We start from the raw sequence: 17,812 nt of genomic DNA on the forward strand, positions 1-17,812 counted from the left end.
ATTTTGCGCTTCTTAGGGCGGTTTAAGATTTTCCGCCAGACTCGTGTTCTACCTGAAACGAATTGTTACGCATTTCGTGAAACACTTATTCGCACACGAGATTCTTTCTTGTTCAAGGCCTAACTGAGCGTAAAAAAACAGAGCTGCAGAATATTGGCTGAGTTGTGTGGTTTACAAAGAGGACGGTCATTGATGCTCGCAATGGAATGATAGTGAAACGAAGATAGTCCTACTCCAGCGGATGGTGGGATGACCCTTTGAATAGCACGGAACATTTGGAACTTGGGAGGAGTTAACATCTGGGGTCATTCGCCATCTAGTTTGTATAGGTTTATGGGTCACGCAACGTGCAAGGGTGTACAACCAGCCCATGGCTGACTTGGAGAAAACTGAACCTCCGATGAGGGCTAAAATATCCAGGGCAAGAATAATCATGGTCGCTCTTGCTATCGTCTTTTGCTGGAATTTCTCCGATCTTTCATGCAGGCAGGTTCATAAGTCGGGCTTTTTAAGAGACTAGTTCCTGGACGATTTGGCAAACTTTGGTAATTTTTAAGGCTGCACTTCGTTTGAATTTAGCGCAAGCAGCTGAAAAACCATAGTTACGCACTTCACTTCCTGAGCAGAAAGCAATATAATGTGGCCGTCCCCAACTACACATCCCTTGTTCAAGCGAGCGAGCGTTTTCCACGAGCATGCCACTGATATGTAGAGAACCAGCTCACCTCTGAGTTGCTCCCGTATAAGAAGGTTCCTTGTGAGAGACTCATCTGCCAAATTCACATACATCAATCATCTCTCCTAGAGTGGTGACGAGACGTTTCCAAGCCAATTTGGAAGTTTGACGAACGCGCCTAAAAATCTTCTGATGCCCTACACCATTTGTGAATTCTAGAATGACGAATTGTTTTTGTGAATATTCGCAAGGTCGTGCAAGTTATCTTACGTGTCGCTTCAACATCGTTTAAATGGCAGCAGACCAACCCGTCAAGCTGGTTGCTACGAGTCATTTTCCTTTGGTGTGAGTTACACTTGCTCATTTAGTTGAGAAAATAAAATTCCTTAGTCACGCGTAACTGATCATATGTCACTAAAACTAGCGACTTTTTAACCGTATTTCCTTCTGTAAACCATGAAAAAGCGGTATACATATTGTTCAAGATTTTCATGCAGCGGAAACAAAAATAACAAAGTTTGTGATCCACCGCCTGAGTCGATTTGACTCTCATTCCATTCGGTTGGGGTATTTTAGCCGACGGCGCCATTGAATGTTTATAACCTTGTCACCACGAGCATTCAGTTTTCCGGACAACCGAATCGGCACCGAATAGGGTTCCGTTCTATCCCAGTACCCACTATGCTTGTGTATTTCTATGTGAGCTTCCAAAGCGACGCGATTCCCGAGCGGTATTAGTTCCAGCATGCGGCATCTGATCGAGTAGAATGGAATTCCCAGTAGATGTTGTAACTGAGGGTGTGCAAAACCGGGGATCAGAGCACATTGAATTTTGTTATACAAAACAGGCAAGAAAATAGCAATTTGGCTCAGAAGCCTTCTCCAAAGGCCTGGGACTCAATATTTGTCCATTTGAATTTGTTTCACACCCATTGTGGACAAACTATCAGACGGTTAAAGTATTGTTACCACTACACTCTATTCCTACTTCTAAGTAGCTCGGATTTTGGGGCTAGAAGCCAACTCAGTCATTTTTAACGCAAAATTGCCATGCCTGTCATAGTGGCCGTTATATAGGCTTTTGGCCATAACCAAGTCCTAAAACTATCTCAGGTTTCGGCTTACTTGGGGCCCGTTCTGAAGTTTCACACAACTTGGAATTCAGCGCATTCCGTCCACTCGAAGCTTGGGGCTATTCTGAAACAGTAACCCGGCCCTTTTGGGTATGAAACGAATAGTTCGTCTAGTTGGCGGGAGAATTTGTCTCCAGCCATAAAATTTGCGTTCATTGTGTTTTAGAAACAGTGAATCTCATTAGTCTGGTCGGATTAGTCTTTGATAGCAGAAAATAACATGCTATGTGTGTTTGATGCTTGGTATCCGTAAATAAAGGACACTCGTTCGTGGGAAAAGTCAGGAAAGTACTCGCTGGCACGGAAGAAAGTGGAGGGCGACTATCAATACGAAATCAACATCTGCACACCAGCTACGTAGAATGGTAGCAAGCAATCATGAACCTGGCGGTTTCCAACGCGTTTGCATTGTGTTGAATAGACCAACCTCAAAGCTGTGTCGGACAAAGCAGAAAGACACGCATACTCTCTGTGCCAGATAATACATTAGGATACTGGGTTACAAGGCCGACTCTATGAGTACCTGCAGCAGAATAAAGCGGCATGTCAATCAAGGAAGAAGAAATAGTACTTTGTGGAAATCGCCCCTGAACGACATGTAAAATGGGGAAAATCCCAGAACTATTGTTATGGACAAGACCGTAAATCCGCCAGATAATTTAAGCTAAAGAGATACTTCGTTCAACACATAGTTGAACAATCATATAATGCACTTTTGTTTAAATCGACCAAACGTAAGATGTGTCTCGCGAATTCGTTTCGAACTCTTCCCATTTCATCTGGGCATGCGATCCATGCACAAGCCAGCATTCTGATTGGTCAGTTATGCGCAAGCCAGGAAGCACGCGCGTTCAAACCGTATTTGTGCACAAGCCAAGCTAAATGTTCAAAGCGAATTAACTAAGAAAAAAATGGACTGTCAATACAAGCAAGAAAGTAGCATGAAACAATTTAAAGAAAAGAAGATCTCTGTTTTCCCGCGTGAAATAAGCGCAACTGAAAGTTTATAGAATGAAAATTCTTAACATCACAAAACGTGTCTACGTACCTTAATTTGTCCATCAACCTGCCTCTCTTCACACAACCTTTTTTTGACTACCCACATCACTTGCCTCAATAAAGGCTCAAAATTTGTGTTTTTGGAGGTCTCAGTTCAAACTTAACTATGGTCCTGGATATGTATACATATCTAAGCTATTTTGCACTCGGAACGTTTATTTGCCTTCATCCTAGTTAATCACATTTTATTCTATACAAGACTATCAGCAAAAGCTGTAGCGTCCTACGAATAAAAATGGGAACGGGGAAAGTCGGAAATAATTTGGACGGCTTCGCCCAGATTTAAACCGCGGACCAGCAGGCCCCTGTGCAGAAGCCTATCCCACTTGAGCATCGAGCAACGAAAGGCTGTTGGTGCAAACCTCTGCTAAGCAGCTAGACCTCATATGGAGTATCCGTTTATTTTGGTATGGATCAATTGACTAGGACCAGCCGATCATTTGCCTCAGTTTGGCTTGTGCGTGAATCGACTTCCTTAGTTAGGAACGACTCAAGTAAATAAATTAAGGAAAGGTAGGTGCTTAAAACAAGTAAACAAACTGTCCAAAACAGTTTCGAGTGCTTGTTCCAGGAAAGGTTGTCAGTTGACTTAACGCCGCAAGTCCAAACACCCTAAAATATGCTTAATCGTTCTCTGTTTGCTCACTGAACAATTCTTTGATACCTGTATCACTTTCTTTCACATGAGGTTAGAGAGAGACAAAAACTTCTGTCTTCAAATGACTAGAAATAAACCTAACTACATATTCAAGATTTTCTGCACTCATTTATTCAGTCATACCCTGTGCCATAAATGGCAAACCTCGTGAAGAGAAGTTCCTGGGAAACTATAGTATCTCCGAGAAACAACTTCGACGCTATTTCTGGGGCTAAACATTTTCGGACCGTTTTATGATAGTCATGGTTTAACCGTGGATACCAAGGATGGAGCAGGCGAGTAGTATGTTGTTTTTTTCTAACTCTACCTTGACCCAATGAAAGGTGAGACTTATTACTGAATTTGAGGAACTGCTTTTCAGCATTTGTCTACAATTGCGTGATGGTCAATGAGTACCTGGGAAAGTGCAAGTGCGTTAAAGAAGACGGATTTTTGAAAAGCAACATCCATATGAGAGTTTTACTTTCCTCTCCCAATAGCCTGTACCTGTTTAGTCGGTGTTTTTTAATGAACAACTCTGCGGCGAAGGATCTTCCTCCTTTCAGTGGTAGCATCACAGATAAAGTGACTGTGCTTAACTGAGTCATTTTTGTACTGAATGCAGAAAGTGGAAAACAATTTGGGTGAGGGACTTTGGATTCGAACTGCGGACTAGCGAACTGGCTGTTCTGCTGAAGCCCATCCCAGGACGACAAGCAGGGTCGGGACACTCTTCGTGCAAACTTTGTTTGAGCCGCTGGAACCCGTTGGGCCAATTGTATGTTCAGGCCTGATTTATGTCCAAATCGACTCTCCTTAACTTTCGACTATGGGGGATCGGCCTGCCTACCGATATTCCCCTTGCCTTGTGCAGTGCGGAAAAACAGTGTCTTTACGTGAAGGTGGTAGACCGATCTTTTGATTATTATTCATTTGAGTCTGTTCGTTTAACACTCGGGTGACATCTGTCTGGATTATCATGTAGTAATATTTTTACCAAGAGCGTGCTCTGGGATAACAAGCTGGACTGTGGGGCCGGTTGAGCTAAGGCCTGCTGCCTAAACAACCAAAAACATCCATTCTTGCGAGAACAGAATACAGACGCAGACTACAACTTTGAGCTATCGGGTCAAAGCTAACTCGAATCAAGTTCTGGAAGCCTCCTAAGGATTAAGTAAAAAAATCTGGCAGTAGGTCAGGCCATATATATACGGAAACAGGACCAACTGGAAGGATGCCATCAGTCAGATTTCACGGAGGCCGTCTTGCAGCTAACCGACACGAACGATTTCCACTCGTCCCGTGCATGTAGATCAGGAAAGAGACATATTCATTTGTTCGTTTACTTGCACTGGCAAGAACGGGAATAAGTGATCATTTTTAGGGACGTGGTATTCATTCGAGAAAGCCACAAAAATTAGGACAGTTGAACCTGAGAGCGCCATACGAGGGACCAGGGAAGAAACCAGTAGGAAGCACCAGAGTAACACAAAACTCAGGGTGAAAATTGAGATCACTGGAATGCACAGCCAAGCCATAGGTGACTCCGTAAATCAGAAAGCCCAAAAACTACCGAGTGGAAAATAGCTCAAAGGATAAGGTACTCTGTGAACCAGCCAGGATCCAAAACAAAACAAGGAAGAACTAGATAAGAAAATTCAATGGAAATAGGTTGTATCCAATGCACCGGTCGAATTAATTGATGGGTGGGTAGAGCGCAGCGCTCAAGAAAGGCGGAATGGACCAATCGGAACAAAGGAACACATCTACTGAACAAACTATACAATGAACCAATCAACTGCAAGACAGTGAGACCACAGCGCACAGCAGATCTTGAAAAGATCTGTCGGACAATCTCCAGTCAGTCACGTCGCAGGAATCAAATGCTCCTTATAAACCACAGAACCCCAAGGAGACTTCCAGGAATCACCTTACAAACTACACGTTTGCAAGCCGATTACTGAGCTACGGGATTAGGTCGGCTTTCGTCTGATCAACAGTCGGTCAACTTACACATCCGATCCACCAATATTCGGTCACATTTTGAGCAAAACTTTTATCATATCGTCCAACGTGCTAGTGGTGTGGTACTCGCCAACCATTGTGTCAGAATCCTCCGTCAACCTGTCTTAGCATTTTACACAGGCCACGTTAATTATATTGCTGAGTTGTTCATTGAACTCGGAAATCCCTATGCCTTCGATACCGGTAAGCTAACACACATTTTATGAATGAATTGATTAACTTGAAATGAACAGCTTAGACACACCGCTTTCCAATTCCCACTCTACCGATGACACAAGCTGAGATTTTCTCGCTGGAGGCCTCCTAGAGTGCTTGCTTGATCACCGACTGTCCTTCACTGATCTAATCAATCGGTTTGGGAGGGGAGCAAGACCTTCCACTACAGAGTCCGTGAAATGCCAGTTAACTGCGCACAAATTGAAAAGTGAATGTACGAGCAAATAAGAAAACCGTGCGAATATGAGCACCCACATCGGAAACGAGAGAGTTCTCTAGGCCCGTCCGCCTGGACAATGTATTCATTTCCCCTTGGTGGCGTGCCTTGGGATCCACGGAAAATTTGGTAAACATTTGTACTATGACTACTGAAAAAGGCAAAAACAGGACATAGCATAGAGAATGCAGTTGCAAGTAGTATAGATGACTGTAGGTTCATAATATTGCTTCTGCAACGGGGTACGAACTACCTGTACGATAGTTGGGAAAGTAATCTTGAAAAATGGTCATTCTGATTAGGGCCTGGAGACAAAGTTTCTTCCCAATCGAGCAGTTGCCAACCAAATAATGTGGATTTTTCGAACACTCAAGATAAATGTTTGGAGTTGCCCTGATGCTGGTTCTGCCCTACCATTGCGTCCGGTTTCATCTGGTAGGTACGTTTGGGCTGTTCCTTGGTGGGTTGGGTACTTGAGTAGTTGGTGCGAGCGTTACAAACCAGGAAGTACCCTAGTGTCATGTCAACAAAAGTTACAAAGCGGAAACCAAGTGCCTCAAGGACAGAGATCACTCGAGCACGGACCAATAGTAGGACAAGTTCGAAAGTCGCGCGGTCACCGAGTAATCAGGACAGAGGATAACAGACCAACAGGCAGAACCGCTTGACTGAACAAACAGTCGCGTTCAAAGGTCTATCTAGGATGGCGGCACGTATGTTAGGGCAAACGTATCACTTCCCCATCCATCACTGCGCTCCAGTCCGCCCCCTAACAACGCACTGGTGATGTTTTCCGGTGGGTGATGAGACGTCTGCATTCAAACTACCCAGATCAACGAACAAATCAGTGACAAGTTTCTGCGTCTCCTGGCCACAACTTGCCACGATTGGCAACCTGTGTGTTATTCGTTTGCTCTTCTATCGTTCCCACCTCTACATCAGCTACCTACAACTCTGACTTGGTAGGAGATCTGGAGCCTTCTAGTTATCAGAAATCTCATATTGGACCGGGAGACTTCGGAGACGGTTTGTGGCCCGGAGCGATGGTATTGCAGTGCTAATCAGCTGTTCCTCAGTGTCATTGGTTTGAGGTGCGCTTCCTGCCGACTCCATACTGCGGAACAGTCAAACAGCCTGATTTGTCATTGCCTCTTTGATCAAGTTGAATCCCGGCCATTCCGAATTGTCCAGCTCGAGTTAGTTTGGACTTCCATTAGATGGACTCTCCCATGGAATCTATAGCTGTGTCCCCCAAAATGGCGCCTTGTTTATCTGCAGCGAAGCCGCCTTACATATAGGGCAAACTTATGAATGATGACTATACGGGAAACGAAAGGTGATGACCTTGAGATGTAGGCTGGGACAATGCGAAGGTTGCCATGCCTGCTACATAAAATTCAGCGTATGCGGTTTCCGAGTGCCTGCAAAGTACGCAGTCGATGTCATATCACTGACCATCACTCCTTAATATGAGGTGATAACTTCCCAGAAGCTACTGAACATTATTCATTGAGAGCGTCCGCCATCCGTCCCCTCAAAAGTAGTTTGCTCAGGGATAGAGGACTTTGTCAGGTGTTGGGAAAGTACGCAAAACAGTACCTGAGAGGCAGCTTGTGAATAAACTCACGAAGGATGATTCAGAAAATCTTACATGAGGCAAAATATTTTGCGAAATATTTTTATCAACACTAGAATTTTGTGCCCCTTGTTTGGGCCTTACCGCAGTGTGACGGTTTGTGTGCTTCCGTGACCCATTAGGGATGTCCGTGAGACACTCGCAGTGTCTCCCTTACCAGGTTGGTCACTGGTTATACGCCTGACCAACAGAGCATCCTGGCCCTCCAGGTTGTGGATTAGAACTTATGTGGCGACTTGTTCCAGCCAACACAGCGCTGCCTCGCGGTCAGGCTTTGAGCTAAAGGCATCGACTCTACGGCAGCGAAGCATCAGTGTAGAGCACTGATTTTCTGCTGTTCATGACGATGATGATAATGACGAAGATGATGAAAATACGATTAGCTGAGAATGTTACTCGGGAAACAGTTGATTTTCCAGCTGATCTCCCACACCATGGTCCAGCTGGTCTGGGAGTTTCCAAGCCTCTCAATCTCGGAATCAATGACGCACCTTTCTGCTCTGAGACTAATCATATCACTCAAAGCGCACACGTTTCATGTACGTTCAGCCTACGTTGCTGGATTAGCAGTCGTAGGCAGTTTGCGTCGCATATGGGATATCTGCGGATTGAGTTATTCTACCTCTGAGGATGCACAGTGACTCTGAGCTCTGAAGAGAACAGAAGGCGGGATAGATGCTTCCCTGTTTTGGCGCTGGTTAGCCAGAATGTTTGGACTGGGCGGGAAGATGGTCAAATCACCGTACCCCTGAGGATGTGCACTGCTCAGGCCGAGCCAGAAAAGAGAGCTACCGTGTAATCCTTGTGATATGAAATCAGTCGAAGAGTTTTCAGCAACATTGCAAGTAGTCTCTTCCATGAAATTAGGTTAATCTAGAAATTGGAAGCTCAAATCGAAACAGTGCACCACAACTGAAGGATGTATAACAAAGTATGTTATAAAATGTCTTACTGAAGTGATCTTCTCTGTCGGGATCGGAGTAATAGGCTGTAATTTGGGAAGAGCAAAATGGTTCGTTGAGCTAAGAAATCAAATGATTTAGATCACAATTCTACGCAATCCGTTGTACAACAGTGCTGTACGACGTCCACCAAGACCGTGGAAAGTTGTTTACTGTAACGGCAAGCCTACATTCATTTTCAAATGAAAGGACAAACGATCAGAAGCCTCTTCAGGCCTCGGAGAGTTTCCTCGTCTAGAGCGAATATGCTTCCAGAGAGATGACACCCCTTTTGTTGATCTCATCAGAGGACGGGGAAAATCCATCGATACGCAATAACGTCGGCGTTCAACGTGAAACAAGGTAAGCATACTCCTGAGGAACTACGCAGAATGCATTCGAATTTGCAACCAAACTAGCTTACGGTATGAAGCCACGTCTGGGAAGGTAAACACCGAAAACGATGCCCATTTGCATTTTCGGTCCAACAGTTCAAGAAAGACCAGATCCGAATATTCTTTTCCGTCAAGGTGCGCCGAGATAGATGGAATAGACATCTGCACCAAAGCTGTTGCGTAGAGGTCGGCCCCATCTCTTGCTATAAAGTGTTCCGATGGGTAGCAATAGTAGCTCAAGGGGTTCAATAGTTCAAAAATGCTGTCAAGCTGAAAGTGGAGAGGGTGGAGATGAAAACATGTTTAGTATTTTCATCCTTGAGGAGTAGAACGGTTCCAATTGAAGCCAAACGTTACTGTGCCATGAATTCTTTTAAACTCTTTAATTCGAATTACCCTGAAATTGTGATCTGAACAAATAAAACCGGGAGAAAGGCCAAAGACTACCAATGTATAAGTAACTTTGACGAAAAATACTTTCGCAAGATGAGTGAAAATTTCATGTGAGAAGTAATCACTCCGGAAGTCAGTCAATAGGCGACCACGTGATATTGATCCTGTGTGTTGAGAGACGAGTGACGCAGTCTAAATGCGATTTAATCAAACAGCCGTTAAACTCATCCGGACTAGATCCACGTCCGTTTCAAGTAGATCGCGGTGGTTCATATCAAACATTCGTCAGTTTGAAAAATCTACATTGAAAGAAAACCCTGAGGTTTCTCAGTATCTTGTGATTTCAAACAATGTCTTGGCGCTGTTCAAGTCACATAGTACGGTCAATGAGGCCAACTTTTTCCAATGGCACACTGAACATGTTGCATAGGACCGCGCGATCCTTCAGGTGGTGAGATATTTGAAATGACGCCATACAAAGTCTAGACGTGGCACACAAAGTTTCTGAAAACTCTCCGACATTCCATGACCGGTTTTTCAACTTTCGTTTCGAGCTACACAGGTAGGCCGGCTTTTCCATCCCAACCTTGTGGTCTACTTCACACCAGATTGCCGAATGATTTCGCGTGTACACTGACTTGGTTCAGACGAACGACTCAACTGAATTCGGCTAAAATTACTCGTTTACGATAGTTTACTGAATGAATCTGGACTGCATCGTAAGACGCAAGCATTGCATGAAAGGATAGTGATGCAGAAAGGTGAATTGTGGCCAGTTAACATCAGTGCGTTCACATTGTTTGGCCAAATACTCACTGGATACGTAAATGAGAAGCTGGTTACGGAAAAGTTAATGAAAGCGGATGTGAATTTAGACAGTGAAGAGTCTTTTATAACGGAATTGCCCCTTGAAAACTGCGATGTTCAAACTCCCAGTTTACAGATCGGGCAAAAGGAAGGCATTGAGAATGCGATTCGGAGTGAGGTGACGAGGGATGACTGCTGAATCATTGTTTGGTTACTAGTCAGGGGGGGCTGTTGCTCTGTCCGTCGAGCTTCACACTTGCTCGACTTGCGTGGTTGGACGTGCACTGATGATGTCTCCTCTACGAGCCTCACTTGGCCAACAGATGAACAGCTACTTGATCAGTCACCAGCAAACGCACACGACAATTCATCATCATCATCATCAACACCAACATAATCATCGATAGCATGACATCAGTGTTCAACACCGATGCCTCACTGTCGTACAAACATGATTTATTTGAAAGCCTTATTGTAAAGAAAAGAGCAAAGGTGGATGGGGAAGGGACTCAGTGCTAGCTTATCACAATCATTCCCAGGCGCCTATACCTCCAGATACTCACTCAGGCGATCTGGATAGAAACTGACAACAAGAACGCCACTGACGTCGGTTGACAGCCATATCTTTTAGTGTCTCCAACCAGGTACAGTGAGGATCACGCGGTCCCCATCCTGGAAGGCGAGTAGCATCGACAATTAGGAAATTGTCAACACGAATTGGTCAACATATAGTCGGTTTAAAAAACCCTTGTGTACTGTCGTTTGGCGCTGAAAGACGGATCGATTTCTTTACTCACATACTATAAATCAAACGTTGCGTAGTTGGAAGCTGTACTCAGCACTATTTTAGGTGACTTCAGTTCTGACTAACACCCAGTATTGAGGCCTGAAATTCAAATGGAAACTTGGCTAAAAGATGGAAAACAAATTTTAATCATCACTCTGTTTTATCAATTTGTCATCGTAATCGGGAAAAACTTACCATTTTACATTCTATCGAACGAGGGTCCAAAATGTTCACGTGACGCTCATAGTTTGGGACATACATGCCCAGTTCCAATTCTGAAGATGCGAAGATTAACGTGATAAAGAAACTCGAAGCCACCGGTTACTATTCACTGGGTAATACGAGAACAGACAATACAATTGGTTGATCCTGAGGTTATTGATTTGGCGAAGCAGGTTCTATCCAATCAGTAACAATGGAATTGCTTATGGAGGTCGTGAAAGATAGGTGCTTTCTTCCGATGCTACTCATACGGTTGCTCAAAACTCTTGAACAGCCGATCACTGGTTTCGGCCCTTTTGGGACTCGTCCAGTTGGCCTAGTCCAACTTGAAGGCCGAATTGTTCACACTAGGAAAGGAATCCGTTATGAGTAGTGTCGCGTAATGGAACAACCTAAATATCGTGGATATCTTTCTAAATGAAACACAAGGCTACTCGTGTGAGGCAAATTCGGTTGAAAGTCGTTGGATCCATTTTTCTGCTAACGGCAAGCTTATTACACATGGATTTTCACCCTCACGAACGAACACTGTGATGCCCAACCGCAGAATAAAATGTGCGGTGATCGGGCCTGGCTGATGAACAATAACGGGAGTGAGAGCTGTACCTGACTACTAAAGAGTTTTCAGTAATATCGCATGTAGGGCTGAGTCAAGAAAAACTCTTCGAGATCTTGAATAGTGTTCCAAATGAAACAGATGACAGGATTTTCTCAGCGAATTTGCAACTGACACTTACTCAAATAGCCTTCTGTTTCTGCAAGCAAAGTAAGATCTTTTAGCAATCTGGTAGCTGAATTTAAAACGTTGGCCAATTTGTCATCATGTTTCAAGGGACTTGATGAATATGAATGTCTAATACGTGTCAAAAACAGAAAACGGTTTCAATGAGCGCCTATTAATCATGGTCGGACGCAGTTAGCGTGCACATGTGTCATCTACTCTACCACGACGGATCGCATTGAATTTCTGTGCCAATATCCGTTTCCCGTCAGTCATATTAAAAGTACCGAAGTTAAAATCGATTCCACCTTCTTCCGAATTCAATGCTGCGTTTCTTCTAAAACAGCCTTTCACAGGAAGAACGCGTTTCAGATGACAGAACGACCTAAGAAGTGTCTTCAGACGTGCCAAAGGTTTGTAGAATGCGAAAAATTTATCTATCACCCCTACTGGATTTAGTCACCACAAACGAAAGACGCTTCGTTGATCAAAGTTTCACTGGTACATAGTGACCACTGTGTGCTGATCTTTGTTCTTATCTGCTACGGGGCCAGGAAAGCGGAACCTCGGGCGTGGATTCAAAACTTCTGCCGTGCAGGCCTCCCGGAAAGGGCCAACTCAAACTGGGACCAGCTTCAGTGGAGGAGATATACAGGACCACTGTCCGAGTCCCAAAGAAACCGGCGCGCAGTCAAATGTACTAAAAGCTACCCTAAACATTCGGCGTATTCTAGAAACGAGGTCTCAGCTATGCTTCGGAAAGGTAATCACAGGAGATGAGCTGGCGTTTCGTAAAATGCGGAACCATTGTAAATCTGCAATCCTCCAGTGAAATATACGAAAACAAGCCACCATACTAGGTCTCGCCCGAAAAAACAAAAATTTGCTGTTTAAGCACGAGACATCGTCTCACAACTAAGCCAACCGCGCTCTTCTTGATGGACAGGAAAGGGGACGCAATAAAGGTATATGAAGTCTACAGAAAACACCCTGCATGCCTGTATTCTGTTTCATCCATCTTGTTACGTTTGATCTTGTCTAAACGTAACTACGAACGGCCGCTCACTGATTCGCTCTTCATTGATGAGGACGTTAATCAACTCTTGCACAAGATACAACTCTCTTCAATGCGTTGGGGCTAGGCCAGGGCCATCTTTACTCACCTCAGTACTAGCAACTTGATATTCCTGGGGCGAAATTCATTTCTGCAAACCGTTCTTGCCCAACGAATATGCTTGCATTTATGGACAGCTTAACCCAATCTGAAGACAACTGACTCATTGGACGCCATATTTCTCGACTTATCTAAACCATCCGATCGAGGTCCAAGTGACCCGCCGCTCCAAAACCTCGGGTCTCGTGAGATTCAAGGGGAAATTTTACGCTGGATTAAGGCGTTCCTATCAGGCAGAACATTCAAGGTGAAGGTGGGTTTGACCTACTCTTCTTCGACACCGGTCTCTGTTGGAGTTCTTCAAGGCTCCACCGTGTGATCAATTCCGTTTCTGATCTACATCAGCGGTCTTTCAGATGTTCTTTCAATCACATGTTTACTTTTTGCGGATGACTGGAAATCCTGGATCTCCAAAACCAGCGCCCTTCAAATGGATGAAAAAGGTGCGTCAGTGTTTCTTGGACTCGCACATTCTCTGAATGAGAAAAAGTGCGTCCAAATGTCACCTGAAGGCGACTCAGCGCGTATGGTGAGAATGGACCAGAAGACATCACGAGGATAGATGCCAAAAGGGACTCTTGTATATGGCTCTCTTCAAACAAGTCCTTCTCACTGCACCACGAAAAATCGGCTCAAAGGGCGTTCGCCGTTCTACGGATGCTTCGGCGTGCCCTTCTCCGTATTACTCGCATGGAATTCCAGATACTCTATGGGGCCCGCGTCAGACCACTTCTTGAATATTCTAACCAAGTTGTTTACTCAGGATACAGGAACGATGTAACCCTCATAGAGCGTGTCCAACGAGCTGCTACGAAAGTGGTCGCCGCGTTTCGTCGTGCTTGACCTCTTTTCTCTGAAGTACCACCGCCTCCCAGGGGATCCACTGCCTAATTACGCCCAGTTTGAACTAGGTTTAGCCAACAGGTTTCTCATCGTTGACGTCAAATTACACTTGACCCTGAAGTACCACCGCCTCCCAGGGGATCCAATGCCTAATTACGCCCAATTTGAACAAGGTTTAGCCAACAGGTTTCCAATCATTGACCTCAAATTACACTTGACGACCCGAAGACACTGTGCAAATGTTTTACTCTTATAAGGAAGTCTCGGCAGCGCGCATCTGGGGAAAACCCAGGAGGGAGTTTCTAACCAGCAACCCCCAGCTTCTAGTGAAAGGAAGAAGGCCTTCGCTGCGAAGTCATTTACTAGAAAATGCCAACTGACCGGTTAGACAGGGAAGCAAAACTTCCATTTGCATCTTATTCACAAAAACTGGACATCCATCTTCTCCTGAACGCGTCTACTTGAACTTTCCTGGATATTCGATTCAAATCATTCATTACTCAAATCCAAGCAAATGCAACAAAGTGACTCCACAAATTCCGCAACATATCTCCCCTTTTCAAGAACAACACATACTACTCGCATGCCTCCCCATCAGCGGTGTCANGCGGTCGGTGTCACCGTTACACTAGTAGATTGAACAACTAACCGTTCGGTCACGAGCGGTCGATCACTAATTTTGATGAACTTACACTTGGATAGGGACACAACGATATACTCTTCAATCACGTGAACCGCATCACGTGATCACGCCTGTTGACCGCTCATCAGATGATGACTTTGATATCGACCGCACTCAAAGCGGCTCTGATCCCCTGGAGTGCGCTCCTCTACATGGTCTATCTAAATAACCTTGCGATATTGTCAAAATACGCACAAATTTCGTAACGCTTACTAAATTCTCCGTAAACAGGCAGTTGGAAGTTGATTCCCAAACCCTTGTTTACTCCCAGAGAGTCAATCACGCCTTGCAGTCCTATTTTCCATTGCTCTGGAAATCCCGTATCCGCCGGATGAAATCTCGTGTGGAAGTGGGTGATGGCCGACACGGCGAGTCTGTCCTCGAAATCCAGCACACGTCTTGGAATCACATTCACGATCCTCGTTGTTTGACGTGCAGCGCATTTTAGCTAGGTGAGGGTTTATTGAAAGTGAAGAGTGGTTAGGCAGTGGTTAGGTGATGTGATGACAAACGTTTGACTACAAACATCAAATACAATAGTTCAATCTGCTTGTCAGTCTTGACACAGTGAAAGGAACCTTTGTGCAAGGCAGTTCTCTAACTAACGGACTTATTACAGCGGTACGCTCTCATTCTACGGGGGGATGGACTATGCATTAGGAGAGATTCCAGTTTGACGTTCCTGCTATTCGACACTGCCTTATTCCACTTGATTGCTCCCTGTCACAGACCACCGCACCAGTTCCGTTCAACTCAGTGCAGTATAGCCATGAGAGTAGTGGTGGGGCCTGCAATACCGTAGCTTATCAAAACTTGGAATGACGTGGAGTAGATGGGTGCGTGGATGGTTTTCACACAACCTAAACAGAAATACGCACTGTAACAACTGGTTTAAATCGCTTGAGAGGGCAGACGGCCAAGCAAAAAGTGCACCTGCCAACGGTGTCTTGTAGTCATAATTTGTTCCTTCGCAAAGCAGAAGATGGATACTGGATACCAAGGACAGATGCTTCCACCCTGGAACCAGGCCAAGGGAGTTCTGTGAGATTTAGGGATCGCCAGGTAATGGATCCAGATTACTGGAGCATATTATCGATCTATTTGTACGCTCTGCTTTGTGGAGAGGACTTTCATTTCGTGGCTGGATAGTCTAGAAGTGGACCTGGTCCTCATCAACGGGAGATCTTTGAAGAATTTAAAAGTGACCCCCGCGGTTTGGTTATATTCATACTGAAAACCTTACAAGAGGGATGGCTGCCTATTGACTCGCATAATTCATATGTAGAGATTTGTAGTTAGTTGATCGGCGATAAACTGGCTTTTCAAGTTATGGTTGAAAAAGTACTCAACCACGTTCTTTTGCGTCCGGTTTCAGGGGAAAAGAAGTGGGCGACATCATTTTTGTGAACAGAGTTATTCGTTGATTTCAAGAAACGTGCTGACCTGGTGAAAGTAAGAGTACAACTGATGGATAGTTACGACAATGTTTTATTAGGATGAAATGCCACACCGATGCGTTTTACTTGGGGCGGAACCAACATTTGAAGCACTTGGAATCTGAACTTTTCACTATATACCCTTGTCTCACCACTTGAGTGCTCACTGTCATACACAGCCAAACCTGCTCCATTCCTGAAGGACACTACTCACAAGGTTGCTGAAACCTCTTCGACAGCCCACGACCGGTTTCGCCCTTCTTGGAGCTCATCAGGTAGGCGTAGTCCCCGAGTTTCCGTCAACCTTATGTTGAACTCAAATTGGATTGTTTTCGAGAAATACACTCATTTGCAAATCAATTTAGTTTTCACGAGAGACTCAACTGAATCTCTCGTTTATGATATACTACAACTGAATGTGCCTCACACAGGCCGCCTCATGTTTCAGTTGGCACGACATTCGAGATATCGCAGGATATTTTGATGAAAATATCTTCATGTTGAGTCTCACGTAAAAACCAAATTGATTGTATTTCTCGCTCCAGTCCTTTTCAATCCGATCGGGTGGAGCCATGAGTTCAGTGGTGGAGTCTGTAGTGTCAAATCTTACAAAATCGTGGAATAGACCGGTGCAAAGATGGATTCCACAGAGATCAAACAGAAGTTCGAATCACAACAACTGGTTTCAAACGTTTGAAGACAGAAGACTAAGCGAAAAGTAAAGGTGCACGATTGCTTCCCGACAACGGTGTCCTATAGTGCCAACTTGTTTCCTCGTGGTCCGTGGCTCGAACCCGACCTCTCCCTCTCGACTTCCCCTGTTTAGGCCTGGGCAACCTGGCAGTATCCCAGCCCTCGTGCCTCCTTCGTGTGTGGCATGGCAGCTAGGCACCGAAAGGGTGCTGCAGTTGAACGATTTTTTGTTTCCTCGCAATCTGGGCATCGGTGCTGGATGGACACGTGCTTCCACCTCGAAACCAGGACTTACGTAACATAGGCCAAGAGGTTTTGTGAAGCTTGGGGAAAACAAAATATGACTGAAAAGCACGAAAAAGCTATTCGTAGGATAAATCCAAATTCCTGGAACGCGTTCTCCTCTGAGAAAATTGGAACTCTCACTCTCCATGGTGGGATAGTCTTGGTCTAGAAGTGGTCTTGATGAAAAAGTTCCCATCTTCCTCAACAGAATATGTTTGATGAAGTCAAAAACGCCCCCTCTGGTTTAGTTGTATACACATCTAAGATTTGATAGGGGGAAAAAGCTGATTAAAATCGCCTTCGAAAGCAGAGCTCCTAGGTCGCTTCAAAAAACGCGTTGTTCTTGTGAAATTATGGGCACAACGACATTTTCTATCTAGGATGAAATGTTGCTTGAAGGACTCAAAAGCGGTTTTGAGCCAGAAGTTAATAACCCACCTGTGATTGTAGTTGTTTGGCCAATGCAGGTTTTAGAGAATTAAAGTTATCTCGAGTGAGCGCGACATTTCCAACCTGGTGCACTTCAACGCAGTAGGTCAAGGCTGAAAAAACGGGAGAATGGAGGTTAAACAAAGAAAATCAACCATAAATTCATGTTTCAAACAATACTTGGCGTGAAAAAACTGCTCAACTCTTCAGTGCTCATTTGTTCCCTTGCTGACTCCTGGCGACTTACGAACTTTGGGGATCTGTGATGAACATGATTTGGGTCACTTTCTCCCAAGAGACCAACCATCTACCACGAATCCAATGAATCGGGTGACATCTCCGTTTTTGGCGCCATTCCCGGTGAGTGGGACCACTATTAGAAACAACGTAGATCCCCATCGTGTT

At 44.7% G+C, this 17,812-nt stretch overlaps 2 protein-coding genes across 2 annotated transcripts in view; both read right to left on the reverse strand.

The window, feature by feature from the left end:
• Nucleotides 1-1,225: 1,225 nt before the first annotated feature.
• Nucleotides 1,226-12,141, reverse strand: T265_10385 (hypothetical protein; the record flags this gene model as incomplete). The annotated part of the gene is made up of 6 exons (XM_009176749.1): nucleotides 1,226-1,566; nucleotides 8,965-9,205; nucleotides 10,483-10,603; nucleotides 10,699-10,807; nucleotides 11,114-11,197; nucleotides 12,090-12,141. The coding sequence occupies 6 exons, from the start codon at nucleotides 12,139-12,141 to the stop codon at nucleotides 1,226-1,228; spliced, it is 948 nt and encodes a 315-aa protein (XP_009175013.1).
• A 468-nt stretch (nucleotides 12,142-12,609) lies between these two features.
• T265_10386 (hypothetical protein) overlaps nucleotides 12,610-17,812 on the reverse strand; it is a gene marked incomplete at both ends in the record, with an annotated part of 9,279 nt that continues 4,076 nt past the window's right edge. The window contains 4 exons of the mRNA XM_009176750.1: nucleotides 12,610-12,721; nucleotides 14,735-15,012; nucleotides 16,692-16,970; nucleotides 17,417-17,520. Coding sequence (XP_009175014.1) covers nucleotides 12,610-12,721; nucleotides 14,735-15,012; nucleotides 16,692-16,970; nucleotides 17,417-17,520 — 773 coding nt within the window. The remainder of the gene's footprint in view (nucleotides 12,722-14,734; nucleotides 15,013-16,691; nucleotides 16,971-17,416; nucleotides 17,521-17,812) is intronic.

The sequence above is a fragment of the Opisthorchis viverrini genome (assembly GCF_000715545.1).
Source record: "Opisthorchis viverrini unplaced genomic scaffold opera_v5_371, whole genome shotgun sequence".
NCBI classification, from domain to species: Eukaryota; Metazoa; Platyhelminthes; class Trematoda; order Opisthorchiida; family Opisthorchiidae; genus Opisthorchis; species Opisthorchis viverrini.